Below are 17,997 nucleotides of genomic sequence, written 5' to 3'. Positions count from 1 at the left end.
ATGCAAACTCAAGCTTTAGTCCAAAGCCTGTATTTCTTCAGTTGGGTCCCAACATCTTTTTAATTAAATAACTCACATTGAGGAGAATGCCAATACCCATCAACATAAGAATCTAAAGGCAATGTATGGTGTGCCCATTTGCAAGGATAATAACCAGCCATAGAAATAAAGGAGGTAAGCACACTCTGAATCCACATGAACAAGTGTGGGGACCAGCCCCACAGAAAGGAGGGAAAAAAAGTGCTGATCATTCTGAAACACAGATAAGGTGAAGCTCAAGCCCAGTTTCAGGGCGCTGTTGGGCTTCAGAGGGGGCTGTTTTCCTTGAAAGTCCTGGGCCATGTGATCCACACTCAGCTCCCTGATTTGCCTTCCCGTTAGTCTCTGGAAAAAACCCACTGTCCTGAGGAATCACCAATCCAGCTTCAGTGTGCAGGGGCAAGCATGCAAACAACTCACTTCCTCTCTGGGCCAAAACACAGCCAAGGCAAGGCTAGAGCATTCAACCTCAACCTCTCCAGCAGCAGAAGGAAAGCAATAGGGAATCAAGGTGGAGCAGGTGAGGAAATAGACAGTCTGACACCAGGGTGGCTAGTGGTACTCATAGATCTATCACAGCTACTTGGGTCCCAGAGGGAGAAGATGAGGCCTCCTGTGAATGCTGCTGCTGTCCATGAGCCAACCCCTTCCAGAGCAGGGGCCTGTGTAAAAGTGATAGATTCAGTATTATACCGCAGGCCGTATGACAGTTGAGGTGAAGGTGTGAACACGAGTGTTGGGGTGATCGGACCCAACACCAGGCTGTGGGAGTGATGAAGTCCAGCAGAGTCAAGGGAATGAGAAAAGACAAGTTAAGAGAGAAAGTGGGACCGGGGGCCAACGTTAGTACAGAGGCTGCGAAGGCCCGAGCTCTGGGAGCCCACACCATTTATTGGTGATCAAAGAAAGAAACAGGTGGTGAGGATGTGGAGGTTGAAAGGAAGAGTGTATCAAGCAAATGTGCTACAGCTGTGATGGTTTAGCATTTTCTTTGAAACATATGGCTACTTGAGATAATGGGAGTGCTAGAAGCAAGGAGCCAGCAAGTCTAGACACATTGCAAAGGCCACCAGGGGTTTTAGACCCTGGACCCTGGACATGTTCCAAGCCCTGCCTCAGCTTCTCTCTCAACACTCAGCTTTTCTCCCAGCACACCAAGCTATAATGTGTCCTCAGACACTGCCTGAGTGCTATGTAAATTTTTTTTTTTTTTTTGAGACGGAGTCTTGCTCTGTTGCCCAGGCTGGAGTGCAGTGGTGCAGTCTCAGCTCACTGCAAGCTCCGCCTCCCAGGTTCAGGCCATTTTCCTGCCTCAGCCTCCCAAGTAGCTGGGACTACAGGCGCCTGCAACCATGCCCGGCCAATTTTTTGTATTTTTAGTAGAGACAGGGTTTCACCGTGTTAGCCAAGATGGTATCAATCTCCTGACCACGTGATCTGCCCGCCTTGGCCTCCCAAAGTGCTGGGATTACAGGCGTGAGCCACTGCACCCAGCCAGTGCTATGTAATATTTAATGTCATGTTAAGATACAAAAAATACCTAACAATAAGGGTGACCCTAAGTATCCAGTGATATATGACCACCATGACTTACGTCTATTCCCTGCCCTCCACAGTAATGAGGACACGCATGTAGAACTGGGTAAGGCATCATCTCCTCCAGTCCCCACCCTTCAGTCCAGAGTGGCAGAAAGACAACCACACAGATAATCACCAGCCATGGGCCACCTGTCCTGGTAGGGGAGGGAGTGACTATTTGGAGGAGATTCAGAAGGAAGGCTCCATGGAGGAAGTGTCCTTTGAGTTGGCTCTTGAAGGATATGTAGGAGCTCACCATGTGGCTAATGCCAGGGTATGGATGGGAGAGGGATGGAAGAAAAGTCCAGGCTAGTGGGACCGCGTGGGCAGAAGTAGGCCAGGCTTAGGGAACTGCAGTCACTAGTGTAGTGGGAAGAGTTTACAAACACACACACAGAATCACAGATACAGTGCAAGAATTGTAGGTCACAGGCACTGTGCTTTCCAATCACAAGTTAGGATCCATGGTCTAAGAATTACAGGTGTGATTACATTTGAACTCAGAATGATTTCTCCAGAGTTCAAGATGGCCCCTCCTAGTGATCACTGCGGCAATGGCCTTGATACTGGGCAGAGAGAGGAGAGGAGCTTCCCTGGGGACAGAGGAGAATGAAGGAGGGGGACAGAAGGGGAAGGAGTAGGGGCAGAGGGGACAAGAATTCAGTCATCCCTGTGAAGGGCAGCACCAACCTTGGCGGGGTGTGGCTCAGCACCATCAACCAGAAGAAGGACCTACAGGGCTCACGGGCACTCAGAGGCTCTGGGGTAGGAGTGCTGGCCCCTCTGCCCTGCCAGGAAGCCACCAACAAGCCACGGCAAACAGCTGAAGCAGAAGCCCCACTGTGGGATGGTCCCAGGGAACAAATACAAAGGCTTTGGGGGCTCGGATGCCTCCAGAAGAGAGGGGCTAAGCAGAAACCAGATCTGGGTGGGGCCAGCTCCTTCTGGACCTAAGCAACAGGAACCCTGCTAGACTGTGAGCTCCAGGAGGATCCAGAGGCTTATCTGTTTTTTATTTCACTACTTTGTCCCCTGGAAAACTGGAATGGTTTTGTGCACATAGTAGGAAATCAGTAAGCAATGGCTGAATGAATAAATGAATCATTGAACAAATGAATGGGTGGATGGATGAATCCATGGATGAACAGGTGGATGCATGGATGGATACAAGGATGCATGGATGAACAAACGTGGAGGAATGAAGAACCTGGGATCCCAGAGACAGAGCAGAAACTAACCAGGTGGGCAGGCTGTACCCCTACCCCAGGGGGATCACTACAGGCTCCTGCACAGATGCTCCAACCCATGCCCCTTCAATGCCAAGGGGAAGTAGGCCCAGCTGCTCACATCCTGCTGGCCTTGGCTCCCATGCCTCAGTCACGAGGCAGCTGGGACGCCAGGATGGGGGTAGGACTGATAGCAGGCACACTGCCTTCATGCTCACTGTGTGTGTCCTTGGCTTTCAGCCCGCTCCAAAAGCCTGGTGATGGGGGAGCAGAGCCGGAACCCCGGGAGGACACCCTGCCCTCACAGGCTGGGCCCCGTGCTGAAGGCGGGCTGGCTGAAGAAGCAGAGGAGCATCATGAAGAACTGGCAGCAGCGCTGGTTTGTGCTGCGTGGGGATCAGCTTTTCTACTACAAGGACAAAGATGAGATCAAGCCCCAGGTGAGAAGTGCATGTCCGGTGTGCCGTGGGCATCATGGCAGGGCTCTACAAGAGGGAAGACCATGCCCAGGAGAAGGCAGGAAGGCACAGAGCCACTGACTCCATCACAGTGATGTTTTGCCAGGATTTCCAAAGTAATTTTCATTCTTATCCCCCACGTTCCTGGTATCACAGCCTGTTTTACTGGAACATTCCACAACTTCTGCAATGAAAATGTTTCCTTAAAATGTTGATAGAGAAGGTCCCTGCCCAACTTAAGAAAGCAACTCTTCCATGTTCTTTTTGGTCCCTTCATGCTTCCAAGAAGGACATACATGCACACATTTCATTACTTCTATCTTGCAGGAAAATGGGTCACTAGACACATCTAGCCTCAAACTGAAACCTGGCTCACTCTGAAGCCCTTGTGCCTATCCCGCATAGGGTTTCTGTGTCCAGCACTGTGAGACCCACATTTTAAGAAGGTGCTTTAAATATTTGCCTTTTATCCAAATTGCACTAAGTTTACTCCCTCAGAGCAGCTAGTAGCCTCGCCCATCACAGTGTAGCCTCGTCACAGCGACCCATGCAAACGTCGTAATGAGGTACTCTGTGTGCTGCCATCCAAGACAACTGGGCCAGAAGCACTTGGGCAATCCAGTCCCTGTGATGGGCTTCAGAGAGAGAAAGGGTATCTCTTGGGGAAAAAACAGGAAGGGTTCTTAAAGGACTTGTCCGAAAAGCTGCTTCTAGTCATGGGTCCAAGTCAGAGAGGGCAGATCCCCTTGTTTGGGGTCACAGGTCACGGAATCTTGCTGGGAAGGGACCTGGTTCACATCCAGCCATCCCCACAGCTTGGGGGCAGAGAGGGGACTCTGGGATGGGCAAGGGGTGAAGGGGGAGCTGGGCATGAGAAAATGTCCCTTTCTCTCCTCTTTCAGTTCTTCTAAGCATGTCAAGGATAAAGTGTCAACCCTGTGAGCCTGCCTTTGACACTTCTCAAACACGGATCCTCCTTTTAAACAAAATATGGGGGTGCGGGGGTGGAAAGGGAACAGGCCTCATCTTACTTAGAGCCTTCAGTGCAACAGGAACTGGCTGCTCATGAATAACTTTCTGCCTTCGTTCTGTCCATTCCAATAGCTACCTCTATGGAAAGTAATTCCAATAGCTACCTCTGTGGAAAGTTCCCACTTGTGATAGAGATATCAAGTTTTCCTTTCTAAAATACTGTATATTGACATTAAAACCAAAAGTGTTTCACAGCAACGTGAATGCACTTAATGGCACTTACCTATATATTTAAAAGTGGTTCAAACAGTAGACTTTTTGTTACACATACGTTACCACAATAAAAATAAATTAATTAGAAGTAAGACTGCCTCAGGAAAACTTTTACACAAATAATAGCACAGATGAAACGTGAGTATGACAAAAATCATGAAGGTGGATTCAGAAAACCCTGATGTTGTCCAGCCTCCTTGATTGTATGAGAAAGGAGAACTCTAAGTAGTTAAGTGAGCCAGATAGGAACTCTGGAGTCAGCTAGATCTGAATGAGACCTAGCATGCTAGCTGTGCAGTGTGAACAAAAGTTTTCTGAAATGGAATATGGAGGAAAGAGACTTTATTCCAGTGAACAGTTTGCAAACTGGGGAGACACAGCTTCCATGCAAAAGGTGAAAGTGTGTTCCAGAGAACATAAGGGAGGGTTTTATAGCAAACTTGCCAGCCCAGGTTCCCAATCAGGTCTGTTTATGCAAATGGAGGATTCGGACTTATTTAGTTCTGAGGGATGATACAGCTGAGCTCTGGAAGGTAAGTTCTGATTGGTTGGTTCAGGTGAACTCTGATTGGTTGGTTCAGGTGAGATCTGAAAGTTCCAGAATTAAACAGGAGTCTGGTCTTTGGGGAAAGGCAGAGTACCTGTGTAATCCCTAGTCAGCCAATGTCCACTTGGCCCTATTTTAAATTTAGGTCCAGTTAGCCCCTGGGGACTCATCTTCAAGGACTGACTGTTTCAGGTTCACATTTGTTTACAATGGGGAGTGCATTTTTTTTTTTTTTTACTTTAGATTGTATCATTTGTAAAATGGAGACAATATTACCTCCATCACAGGGATGAGCTAGGGGTTAAACTGTATAACATACACATAACTGGGTACAAATCCTAGCACACTGGATACTCAAATCTGAGCCAACAAGCCCACCCAGCCCTGCCCTCACCTGGCCCCCAACTGCCCCCCAGGCTCACCCCTAGGCTGGGCACCACGCCTCTGGTTCCCCACAGTCATTTCCTTCTGGCTTCCCAGTTTTGTAGACCAGCCTTGGCCCTTCAACAGTGTCTTGCCTTTCCTGTCTGACCTGTTGGTGATCTGTCACTCTGATTACTGTGAACAGAGTTGCCAGAGTTGCTCCCAGCCTTTCAGAGCCCTGCCTGGACCCTTACTGTCACCCTCCTCCTGGACCAGCCTACAGCGCTGCCTCCTGGGAGCAGGACTTTGTGATGCTGGGAGAGCCCGGGTGCTCATGACCCTGAGGCCACCCAGGCCACACATGGACAGAGCCTCCTCTGCCACAGGCTTCCCCACGTATTCCTTATAGTGAGCCTTGAAGTGGCCCTGGGAGCCCTCACCCATCAGCTAGCTCCATAAGGAACCTCTATCTCCTGAAATTTCTAAGCCAGACACTCCTCTCTCTCCCCTGCCACGTTTTCCAGACCTCCACATCCTCTGGTGGAAGCAACTAATAAAATGGAGGCATGGACATCCGCAGTCACCAGCCAGGACACAAGAGCAGCCCTCAAGCCCAATCCAAACTGGACCAGGGCATTTATTGCCAGGGAGCACGTTGGATCATGAGATGGGCCAGTATCTCCCAGCAGATGCCAGCATCTGCCCAGAGCTCTTGTGGCCTTTCTGGGTCTGGCTGGCACTCACTCCCAATTCCTCTTGGGGCAATAAAACTTATTCCCATTTCCCCCAACAAAGCCTGGCTTCTATGGCACCCCACTGCCCAGGTTCCCAATCTCAAGGCAACTGTCGGTCAATTTTGATTCATTCAGCTTATACAGTATGATCTCAAACTTGCACAGCTGCTGGCAACATAGCCTCACAAATTTCTATTTAATTGCATGAACGGCATGTAATAGACTAATTCTCAATATCTGGTTCCTGGAAAAATATGCCCTGCTCACTGTTCTCAGTGACAGGGGGCCCAGCCGGTCAGCACTCTCCTGTGGGACGGGCTGCACCAGCAGATGTAACTGTCGGGAAGAGGGATATCCAGCCACATTTGATGCTGCGCAGAGCTCACAACACAGGAGGAGAATCACTCCCAGCCCACATTCCTTGTTCTCTCTCCAAAGCCCGATCTCTTCCCCTCTCACCATCTTGCTGGCAGGAGGGTCAGCAGAGGACAGAGAGCATAGAGACAAGACAGTTCAAGACGGAGAAAGAGGAAGCAGCTTGCACAAGCTCAGGTGGAAAGACCAGGCAAAGGCATGTCACAGCAGAGCCTGAAAGTGCACCCTTGTCCCTCCAGCTTTTCCCAGCACCTGTCCCTGAGGGTTTCTAGCAGACAGATCCCACAGTTTCACAAGTAAAGGCTTCCAGGTTTTTTAAACCTTAGTGATTTTAGCTTGTGCTTGGAATGTTGAGTCATGAAAACTCCTGCCACATTCTTTGTTGATCAGCCTGGTCTATTTCCACTGTTGGGAACTCACTTTAAGTCTAGTTATCTCGGTTCTTTATTTGTTGTGGGTTTCTTGGCTTTGAATAGAAATGGAACAAAATAGACATGGAAAGTATAACTTCCGAAACCTAAGACCAAAAAAAAAAAAGGAAAAAATTAAATGTGATCAGTTGAGCAAATGGGACAAAATGGGGGAAAGGAAAAAAAAAAAACAAGAAAGAAAGACAAGTAAAAAACAAATAAATAAGACAGCAAAAGAAGATACAAACATTTTGTTTCTCATAATAAACATGAATAGGTTAGATTCAACTATCCCTTAATATAGGAAGTGTAGATTGGGTCTAAAAAAGAGAGAGGAATAAACAAAAAGATTAAAAAGCAAAAGAATGGGGAAAAAAAGGTAAGCAAGTAAATGTTAGCAAAAAGAAAGCAAATTTAGTAACATCAAATAAAGTAGGATTCAAGATACTAAGAAAAAAGGGGAACAGAGAGATATAATTCCTAATATCTACTGAGAAAAGAGAGGAGCTGTGAACTTTTATGTTCCTAATGACATAGCTTTGAGGAAGACATAAACAAAGAACACTCATTGTTTCCCTTTAAAAAAAAAGACTTTCTCAAAAAAATGAAATCAGAGACCCATTCACTGTCAATAATACTAAAGCAAAAAAGACAAGTTAATAACAAAATGACATTGAGGAGAGTGTGCAGGCATGAGAGAGCGAGGATCAAACACACACACACACACACACACACACACACACACACACACACGCACTGCATAATACTTCTATAGTTAATGAGAAAACCAAAACTCAAATTCAAACTTCCAGTTAAGGGTGACATTTAAAAGTCATATTTGGCTCCTCCGCATCACAAAACTTCATGAAACAGCACTAAAGGATGTTTTTAAAGGCACAAGCACAACTAGATGGAAAGAACATGATGGGAGAAAGCATTCTGTATGCAGGAAAACAGACGAGGGAGAGCCTGCTGATTTATTTAGCTGATCCAAGACAGCTAAATCCCAAACCAGCACAAAGGAGAGCACGGAAGCTGTCTGGTTTGCAAAACAAAACTCCTCAAAGACTTGGGCTTGGCAGGACTAGATATCTCTGGAAATGAGGGCAAAAAGGGAGCTCAGGACAGGAGCACTGGGTGAAGGTTAACTTAAAAAAAGCAGTAAGGGCCAGGCGCAGTGGCTCACGCCTCTAATCCCAGCACTTTGGGAGGCCAAGACAGGCAGATCACTTGAGGTCGGGAGTTCGAGACCAGCCTGGCCAACATGGTGAAACCCCGTTTCTACTAAAAATACAAAAATTAACCGGTTGTGCTGGCACATGCCTGTAATACCAGCTACTCGGGAGGCTGAGACAGGGGACTTGCTTGAACCTGGGAGGTAGAGGTTGAGATGAGATTGCACCACTGCACTTCAGCCTGGGCAACAGAGCGAGACTCTGTCTCCAAAAAAAACAAAAAAGAGCAGTTAGATTCCAGATTTTCTGAACAATCCGTTGCCAAGAGGTGACTGCCCACCCCCACTCAGCTGTAAGACTGGAGTTGTATTCTCTGAGAATAAAAGGGAGGCCTTTAGAATGGGGACTCTGGCCCTTTCTTGGTGGAATATCTTAGAGAACAGGAAGGTTGGGTGAACATCAGTGTGCAGACCAGTTCCTTAGCCCCCAGTCTCCATCCACATTTGGTTTCCAAGCCCCAGCAGTCAGGAGTAACCCCCAGGAAGGAAACTGATGAATTTTCTCCAGTAAAATGGCAGAGGTGGACCTCCCTGTGTATGCCCTCCCCATCCTCCAATGCCACCCAGTCAGCTCCATAGAGAACCATTCCCAAGTGGGAGTGATAGGCCTGGTTCAGCAGACATTCGAGGAAAGACTCTCATTTGAGGAACCAAGACAAAAACAGGAAGAAAACAAAAAGCAAGTTGCAGGCAGCAGATACTGTGCAGGGGGAAGAAAACTGTTATACAAAACTACTGTAATATCCTCAGAGAGAATCTGTAAATACGGAAGAGTCAGAGAAGGAACCCATCCCCAGAAGTCAGAAATAAGGTATCATGAATAAAAACTCCGAAGAAGGGTTGGATGAAAACTTGACACTCCTAGGAAGAAGAGGACAATAAGAGAGACAACCCAATGTCCGACTAGGAGGAGTTTTAGAAAGAGAGAAATGAAGGAAAAAAAGTCTTTAAAGAAATGCTTGAAATAAATTCCCCAGGATGGGAGTATAAACACTAAATACGAACTGAGATAACCAAAATTACCGTGGAGGTTTGGGAAGGCATGTGGTTGGGTGGCGGTGGGTGGCGGTGGGGGGAGGGGTGTGGTGTGGGTGGAGAAGGGGCAGAAAGCAAAATCTCAGTGCCCCTGCTAGGAATTCCACAGACAATGACTAAAATGTAAAATCAAAAAGGAGTAACATAAGCATACTAATTAGAAATAAATATCTTAAAAAAAGGAAAAAGATAGAAAAGAAACCTCATCTGAAAGCATAGAACGTGGTGACAGATGCAGGCAATGGCAGAGGAAGAATTTGCTGCCTCCTGCTAAGCCGTGTGGAACTCTTGATTCTTCAAACTATGTGCAAGTGTAACTTTCACTGTAAAAAAAAAAAGTGAAATAAGATGGAAATAATTTATTTTTGAGATTTTGAGCGTACAGATAAGACAAATCAGAGCCATGGAGCAGGGATGTGGGGCAGGGGAGTGAGCTGGTGACAGGGTCAGCTTGCATTTTTTCTGTGTTACTGTAATTTCTCACGTTGAGACTATCTTCATGTAAGTCCATATTTTAAAGTATTTTAAAAATTTAAACAAGAAAAGAAAAACTAAAACCAAAAAAAAGGAATGCAGCAGGGCCACAGCATTAGAGGTTCTTTGGATGACCAGGAGGGGAATGGGGAGGCCAGGCCAGGGGCCCCCTCTTCTAGAAAGGGCCACTGAGCCCCACTCTGGCCTCTGAAGAGGCCCTGGTATATTGGAGGTTCTTGGAAGATGTGTTTAAGATGAACCTAGGAATGGTGTGGGAGGTCCACGGATGCTATGTGTCTGGCAGCCCACACCCAGTGGGGAGCCCATAGTCTCTGACATAGGGCATAGGATGCTCATCCTACAGGCGGGAACACAAAATGCAGATGTGGGACTAGAGGACGCCTGTAGAGGGGCTTCATTGCCACACCCAGGACCTAGGTCTGCACTCCATGGGCTGCGATAGGGGTCGGTGAAGGTTGTGGGTTGCTTATACTTGGCCATCAGAACCCCAAGAGGAGAGTCATCCTGCAGCAGCACAGATAGGGGCTGGCCAGGACCAGGCTGGAAGCAGAAAGGCCACTTAGATGCGGCTGGTGTTCTAATATCAGCTGAGGCCAAGGAAATCCTCACCATGCTGGAACGAGGGCTGGGGGCCTTGGAAGAAGCAGGGGGAGGGAACATGGCAGGTGGAGTTTGGAATCCACTCTTCCCCCTCCCACCTACCTGCCATGGCTGATGCAACATTACGTTCTGGAAGAGGCAATTTAAAAATCACTTTGAGAGCAGGCTAGGTTTCTGTTGTATGTTTTATTTTTTTTTTTCCAGGAGAATAAGTGAGGGAAGCTCAGCAATAAGGAGCCATAGAAGATTGATTTAAAGTTTGATGTAATTGAGTAAAAGCTTGCGACTGGTGGGGAGAAAGACAAGATGGATGGGAAAGCACATGCACTTCTAGGAGTGGAACATTAATATTGGACAGTCAGAAACCAGAAATCTTTAAGAAAGAGGAAACCTCAGGGGAAGAAAGAGAGGCCATCCTATCCCATAGCTTGAAGGTCACAGGAATATTTCAGCCTGCAGGGAATCTTCATTCCCCAGCTCATTGTTTACCAAACTTGCACGTCAAAAACAAAAACAAAAAACAAATTGTTGCATTCATGAACTCTGTGTTAGTCCATTCTCCCATTGCTGTAAAGAAATAGCTGAGACTGGATAATTTTTTTTAAAGCAGTTTAATTGGCTCATAGTTCCGCATTCTGTACAGGAAGCATGATGCTGACCTCTACTCAGCTTCTGGGGAGGCCTCAGGAAATTTACAACCATGGCGGAAGGCGAAGAGGGAGCAGTCATGTCACATGGCCAGAGCAGGAGCAAAAGAGAGAGCAGGGAGGTGCCACACACACTTTTAAACCACCAGATTTCATGAGAATTCACTCTCTATTTTGAGGACAGCACCAAGAAGATTGTGCTAACCACTCAAGAGAAACCGCCCCCATGATCCAATTACCTTCCACCAGGCCCCACCTCCAACACTAGGGATTACAATTAAACATGAGATTTGGATGGAGACCCAGAGCCAAACCATATCACGCTCCTTCCCTGAGTCCTTGACCTGGAGTAGATGCCTGGGTTGTCTCCATTTCTCAAATGAGGAAACTGAAGGGCTGACATCAGGCCAAGACTAACAGGTACTCACTCTCAGATAGTGCCTGAAGGCTGACACAGGTTCAGTGAGACTGCTAGGACAACCCCTTGCTGTGCCATTAATGTCTGCCCACAAAAACCTCACACCTTTGGCTGGCTCTATCTTCCATGGCCCTCATCTCAGCACCACCTGGGGGTATGATGAAGATGCCGTCAGGTGTCAGAGCTCATCTTGTGCTCACAGCTCACAGGACCGCCCCTGTGTCAGATGCCCTTCCTTCTAGACCTCATAACTTCCACCCAGCTCAAGTTGATTTAGCAAACCCTAATTGTGCATCCTTCGTAAGCTGTAAATTGTTACTCAAACCAGCCAAGAGGATGTCACTACTATTATTATTACATTACTGTTTTGATATTGCTGTTGTTATTTATAACACTTCCTCAATTTAATTTCTGTTCTCCATTCTAGATCATAAACCTTATTCAGGTGGGGCTTCAATCTGTCTTATTATTTCTCTTTTCCTATTACCTAGCAGTACTTGACACATAATTGGTATCCAGTAATATTGGATGCTTACATGAATAATTGAATGAATGAATGAATAAATGAAGATAAATAAATGGAATGAATTAGTGCATAGTGTGACCCAGATTTGTATTAGATCTTCAATGGAAAAATAATTTATTGCTTTTGTAAAGTGCCTGAGAATTGGCAAAGAGCTTATTGACTGCCTTCCCTATTAGATTGTAAGCCCATCGAGGTGAGGATTTTGTCTATCTTGTTTATTTCTGTGTCTCAGTATCCAGAACAATTTCTGACACATAGTAGAAGCTCAATAAACACTTGTTCAATAAACATTCACACAGCATGTCCACAAGGCCAGGCACAATCAATTTCCATTGTACTGGTGGAGAATGTGGGGCTCAAAAAGGTAGAATGAAAGCTTGCATACTATAATGGAAAAAACCATAATATTTGGAACCAGAATACCTGGCTTCAAGTCCCGTTTATACCACCTACTATCTATAGATTTGGGAAGATCATTGAAGCCCTCTTGTTCCTACTTTTGGTGTGGGTCTTTGAGGCTGTGGCTTCACTAAGCACTGGACAAATGGAAGTTGCTGTGGTTGATAGTGTTGTCAGTGCTGCCTAAACACTCAGAGATAAGACTGTTACAATTCTTAGAATGGGTTCTGAAATGAAAGACCTTCAAGAAGCATGCGAAGGCATCTAATATGAAATACAAAAAGGAAGTTGCAGATCTAGAAAACAATGATTGCCTGAACATGCAGAGCTCCCTGAGACCAGCCCTTCAGATGGTCCTCACTCCCTTTCTTGATTAGGAGTCCAGACTAGTAGGTGGTAGGCCTGCCACGAATACCTGGCATCTAAATTTTAGCATGTCATATTACAGGATCTTGCGTGATAGAGAAAAATGGCAGATTTCTTGTGAGTAACCAGGATGGTTCTAGCTGGTAACTAGAGAAGATATTTCACTCTCTGAGCCTCAGTTTCCTCCTTGTAAGTTGAGAATAACCACACCTACCTTATAGGACTACGGTGAGAGTAAACTCATGCGGTAAACCATGTAGGAAATACCCTAGTTGTGGCCTTCTCCCCTGGGTGGAACTTCACCCAGTGAAGGTTTAGCAAATCATTCAACACAATCAAACAGTGGAGTCTAGGGGCAGGCAACATGGCTCCAACCTCGCCTCTGCCTTACTTCGTGAGTTTGATCAACAGTTTGAATCTAAATAAAAGCTAACTTTCATATATCTGATGAACCAGGCTCTGTTCTAAGTGTCTTGCACGTATTAACTTGCTTTAATTCCCACAGCAACTCTGCAAGATACATGGTAGATAATCCCAAAGATGGCTGCCACTCATTCCTGCCCCTTCTCCCAACAAGCAGAGTCTATTTCCCTTCCCCTTGAATCTGAGCTGTCTTTGTGACTATTTGACGAACAGAATAAGACAGAAGCGATGCTGGGCCATTTCCAGGTTTGGTCTCTGTTAACTTAAAAATCACACAATTTATAAATTTAGACAGGAGATCTTAGTTTTCATAAAGCATTGCAACCTGCAGGCTGGCCATCTGCAGGCTGGGAAGCAGCCTCTGGTAGACCCGGAAAGGCAGGCACTTTGAGGGAATGGATGGTAAGGCAGGAATTTATGCTGAGCAGATTAGCTAAGTAGGGTTACAGGAGGAGCTACGAATATTCACAAAGAGGGTCCTGACGCATGCCTACTGAACATCCATATTAAATGTGATTCATATTCACTCTGGAGCAGAGGCTTAACATTTAAATGCATTGCAGGTAGGCCCTATACAGCAATAGGTGAAGCAGGGACATGAAAGCCCTCCATGTGCAGCCTCTTGTTAACCAGTCAGAGCCAGCCTATGGTTGGTGGTCTTTTATCAGGAGAAAGTTACTGACATCCATCTCTTGTCCAATCAAAGCTGTAGTTGTGACTTGTGGACCAGGGGTTGGGGGTCAGTTAGTCAAGGTCTAATGGTGAACTACAATTGTTTTAGCACTTGTTTCTTAGGGCCAGTACCTGTTTAACTGCTAGAGAAAAAGAAAAACCTGTGGTAGATAGAACATTGTTTATTCTTTAAGTGTGGGGGTGTATGACTTAACTGTTGGTTGGAATGGCCTTGGGTCTTATTTATAATTTGGTATCTTATTGCCATAAAGTCAGTTGTATGATCGCCACTGTAACACTGCTGCTTGGATGGGGTGTCTAAACTGAAGAAGGATGTAGCAAGGCGTGTTTGACCTCCTATCACAGCCAGGAACTCAGTTTTTAAGGTTTCCCTAGGTTCCCCTTGGCCAAGAGTGTATTTATTTGGTCAGGTGGGGGCCTTAGGGTTTAATTGTAGTTCTCATCCCTAAGAAACCAAGCATGTTTCTGCTTTGCTCTGAAAAGCCGCCACCATGCTGTAAGAATGTTTGAATGGACCACAGAATGATGAGGAAGCGTGGACGAGAGAAAACCCACACAGCCTAGATGAATGAGTGAGGCCTTCCTTCCTGGACCTTATAGCCCAGCTCAGCTGCCGAATGCAACTGTGTCAGTGACTCTGGACTAAGCTATATAGAGCAGAAGAACCATCCACTGATCCCTGCCATGGTATCATGACAAATAACGGATCACTATTTTGTAGGCAATAAGTTTTGGAGTTTTCTTACACAGCAGTAGATGATTGAAACAATTTAGGAATGAGTACTATCGCCACTGTCCCAATAAGGAAACTAAGGCACAAAGAGATTAGGCTACTTTCTTAAGATGCATAGAAATTAGAACAAGGGAGGGGAAGCCCCACCAAGCTTTTCCATGGTCAGACCAGGTCACTTCTGGAGAGTGACGGTCCCCTCAAGGCACTATATTTTCAAGAACAGGGCAGCAAGAGGAGTCCAAACTCCTGTCCATAGGAGGAATAACTGAATAAGTCATCTGGAGAAAAGAAATCTTGCCAAGGGGCAGTATATGAAGCTCTGAATCCTCATATGAACAAGACCAGAAGACAAATGGACAGACTCCCCGATTTGTCTTCTACACTCCATTCCACACTTCATTCTGATGGAGTGGTCTACTGGTGGTAGCAGGCTCCAGTCCCTGGTGCTGGACAAGTAGAGGCCAGACTATCACTAGGCTAAGTGGCTTGAAGAAGAGCTGACCACTGGGTAGCAGATTGGGCAGAGATGATCTCCAAGAGCCCTCTCAACTCCAAAAGTCAAAAGTTCATCTGAGACCTTATAAGGCAAAGAGGAATGGAGGAACAAGAACTACATTCAGCCAAATCCTAGCAGTTTTCAGAAGTTCCACCCTAGATGAGTCAAAAACAAGGCCAAAGAAGCAGGCATGCTCTGGAGGTCTGGCCAGAGCAGGGCAGTTTCCCAGAAGTCCCAATGTGGGCACCCCTGGCAGTCTTCAATGGCCATTTGGTGCAGAGCGTTTGGAACCCTGACTCCACTATTGGGCCAGGTGAAGGTCTCTGGGGAGACACAGTTGGTGGCAAGAGAGCTGATGGATGCAGACCTTGATGCCATGGGGCCCTTGAAGATAGGGTCACTCATGGATCTCATTGCTCTTGGTGAATTTGCCCCTGACCTCCTGAGAAGCCCTGAAGAGTCTGACTTCACTCCCTCCTTCCTACTTCCCACCTGTAAGTCTCTGTCCACAAAAGAACAAGCAACTGATTACCTCCCAAGCTGCTCCCATAGATCTTGCCACAGCAAATTTCAGTTGATCTATCTACACTCAGAAAAAAACAAACCTAAGCATAAAAGACAGGCTCTGATGCATCCCCCAGACCCTCTCTGCTCCAGGATAAGCCAGCAATAATTGAAAAGTGTCTTCTGCAGAACGTTAGAGAGCACCTTGAGTTAATTAGGAACTGAGCTTCACACTCCCATTAGTGCTGCAGAAGAAAAATTAAACAACAGATATTTCCTTTTTAAAAATATCCTGGGGGACAACTTGAAATGCTTCTTCTGTGAAGAATTACTCATTGGAGTCATAAAAAGAGAGAGGGGTATCATTTATTTAGGTTCAACTATGAGACTTTGTGGCTTTTTTAAAGGGATGCTGTATTTTTGCAGCTATTTTAGAACCATAATTCCCCACTATTAAACATATCAAAATGAAAATTCTATTCAAGCAAGTTATTTTAAATCAAATATAAATGTATTTACTAAATTGAAATTGGCAATAGCAGCCGTGTTTTTAAACAAATTTCAAACAATATTTAGTTAAAACTATTTTTTCTTCATGTCAAAGAAAAACACAAGATTTAAGTAATCATACAAAAATACATTTTAAGGTTTATTTTATACCATCCTGCAGGGTTCTGAGAGCAGGCCCCTGAAATGACAGCATCAGTAATATCTGGGGACTAATGTATGGACAGCAAAATTCTGCCACTGTTCTAGGAAAAGGAAATCAAGTTAGAAGAGGCCTGATGACACCTCAAGACCAAATAAATTACAAGTGGCAATGTCTTGGTTGCCCCCGAATTGTTTTGCACCCAGAGCTATACTGCCTACAAGACGGATCTTCACCTTCTAAAAATGACTTTTGTGTTTCCTCCAGTGTTACCGGTAGTAATGAGCTTCTCTCAGGGTCTGCTAATTTAAGTCAGCATGGATATTCGTTTACAGCACTTAAAGGTCTCCCACTTGTAATAGAGCAGTCCTTTGGCTTTCATTGTAACCCAGTTAATTTACAGTAATAGGTAGAAAAATGATAATTAAATTATGAGTTTTATCAATCACAAGGCAGAAAAATGAATCAAGTAACACTGAAGCAGCATGGGAAACATATTTTATTCATTGTTCAAAAGAGCATAACTTATGTTTCATCGTGTTTGGAGCATTCTAGCTCCTTAATGCATTGGTGGAATACTGAGTTACAGTTGATCAGCATAATGGAGGTGGTTTGGAAGGGCTGCCGAGGACGATGGGTACATTTCCCAAATGGACTGTGGTCTTTGCTTAAGACAGGGATGAGGTGTGCCTTCCTCAGCAAAATGCAGCCAGTGCCCTTTGGCAGCAGTTGACTCAGCAGATCAGCCTGGCACAGCCAGGGCAGGTCAATGCAAAAGTGTCTATACCATCTTATTCAGGCTAACCTGTGCTCAACTAAGCAGCATGGCAGCCTCTCTCACAGAGACACCATATATCCCAGAGCATAGCACTAGTTTCAGGGCCTCCCAGAAATAAGACAGAATCAAACCATTTTCAGCCAAAGGAGGGCCCCACCCACTCCAAGGAGGGGCCCTGGACCCAGCATCAACATGTCCCAAAGGTGTATTTTGAGCAGAAAAAAATCTTCCAAGAGTGTGCTTTTAGGCTCAGGACAAGACGGGACAGCACCAGTGATCCCAGTCTGAGCAGCTGGGTCTGTTCATTGTGGACAGAGAAGATTGGAAACACTGTGCAACCCCAGAAAACATGGCAGGGACCATGGCATGGAAGAGCAGGGCGGTGGTTCAGTGCTGTCAACCCAGGCAGTGGAGAGGCCCTGTGTCCCCATGGGCTCCTCCTGGTGGAGGTGGGGCCAGGCAGCACCTACCAAGAGCTCCCAGTTCTGGAGGAACACGAGAGGCTGTTTCACACCCAGCCGGCAGGCTCTGAAGAGCAGCAGAGACGGTGAGCATCACAGTGGTGCAGCAGTCAACGCCCATATCCACCTGAGTCCCAGATCAGAGAAAATACTAAAAAGTGGGTGGTCACTCCCTCTGGAGAGGCTCAGAGCACGTGCCCTCTGAGGGCTGGTTCCCTGTGAACACACCTGCCTCGACTGCAGTGTCTGATGCAGCCACCAAACGCCATGGACAGCCAGAGGGATTCAGCTCATCTGAGTTTCCCCCTTAGCCCCTCCACATGGAACACCAGGTACTTCAGGGGGCAAAGAGGCCTACCATATGGTCCAGTAAGCCAAGGAGGAAGCAGGGTCATTAGCACACTCCCAGGATCTCATGCTGCCCAGGGCATGTCATTCAGCTAGGAATGGGCATGGGGTCCACAACCCCTCAGTCATCTAGATCAGTTTTTTCTGGGCTCCCTCCAATGCTCCAGTCCAAAAAGTGAGGCAGGAAGCGGGTACTACACGGCCATCACAGCTTGAG

The 17,997-nt window shown here is 46.2% G+C and overlaps 1 protein-coding gene across 11 annotated transcripts in view; it reads left to right on the top strand.

Annotated features, from left to right (window-relative positions):
- ARHGAP22 (Rho GTPase activating protein 22) overlaps nucleotides 1-17,997 on the top strand; it is a 216,062-nt gene that overhangs the window by 70,157 nt on the left and 127,908 nt on the right. For 8 of the 11 annotated variants that reach the window (XR_004026707.1, XM_030798185.1, XM_003278162.4 and 5 more), the window contains one exon: nucleotides 3,084-3,283. Coding sequence is in view for 10 of the 11 variants with exons in the window: in XM_030798185.1 (XP_030654045.1) it covers nucleotides 3,084-3,283 (200 nt within the window). In the remaining variant the exon portion in view is untranslated. Of the gene's footprint in view, nucleotides 1-3,083; nucleotides 3,284-4,203; nucleotides 4,251-10,543; nucleotides 10,881-17,997 lie in introns of those variants that run through there. The other 3 variants (XM_030798188.1, XM_030798190.1, XM_030798189.1) reach the window with 2 other exon arrangements.

The sequence above is a fragment of the Nomascus leucogenys genome, chromosome 18 (assembly GCF_006542625.1).
Source record: "Nomascus leucogenys isolate Asia chromosome 18, Asia_NLE_v1, whole genome shotgun sequence".
NCBI lineage: Eukaryota > Metazoa > Chordata > Mammalia > Primates > Hylobatidae > Nomascus > Nomascus leucogenys.
Note: the sequence above shows the minus strand (reverse complement) of the source record. Positions and strands in the feature narration are given on the sequence as shown.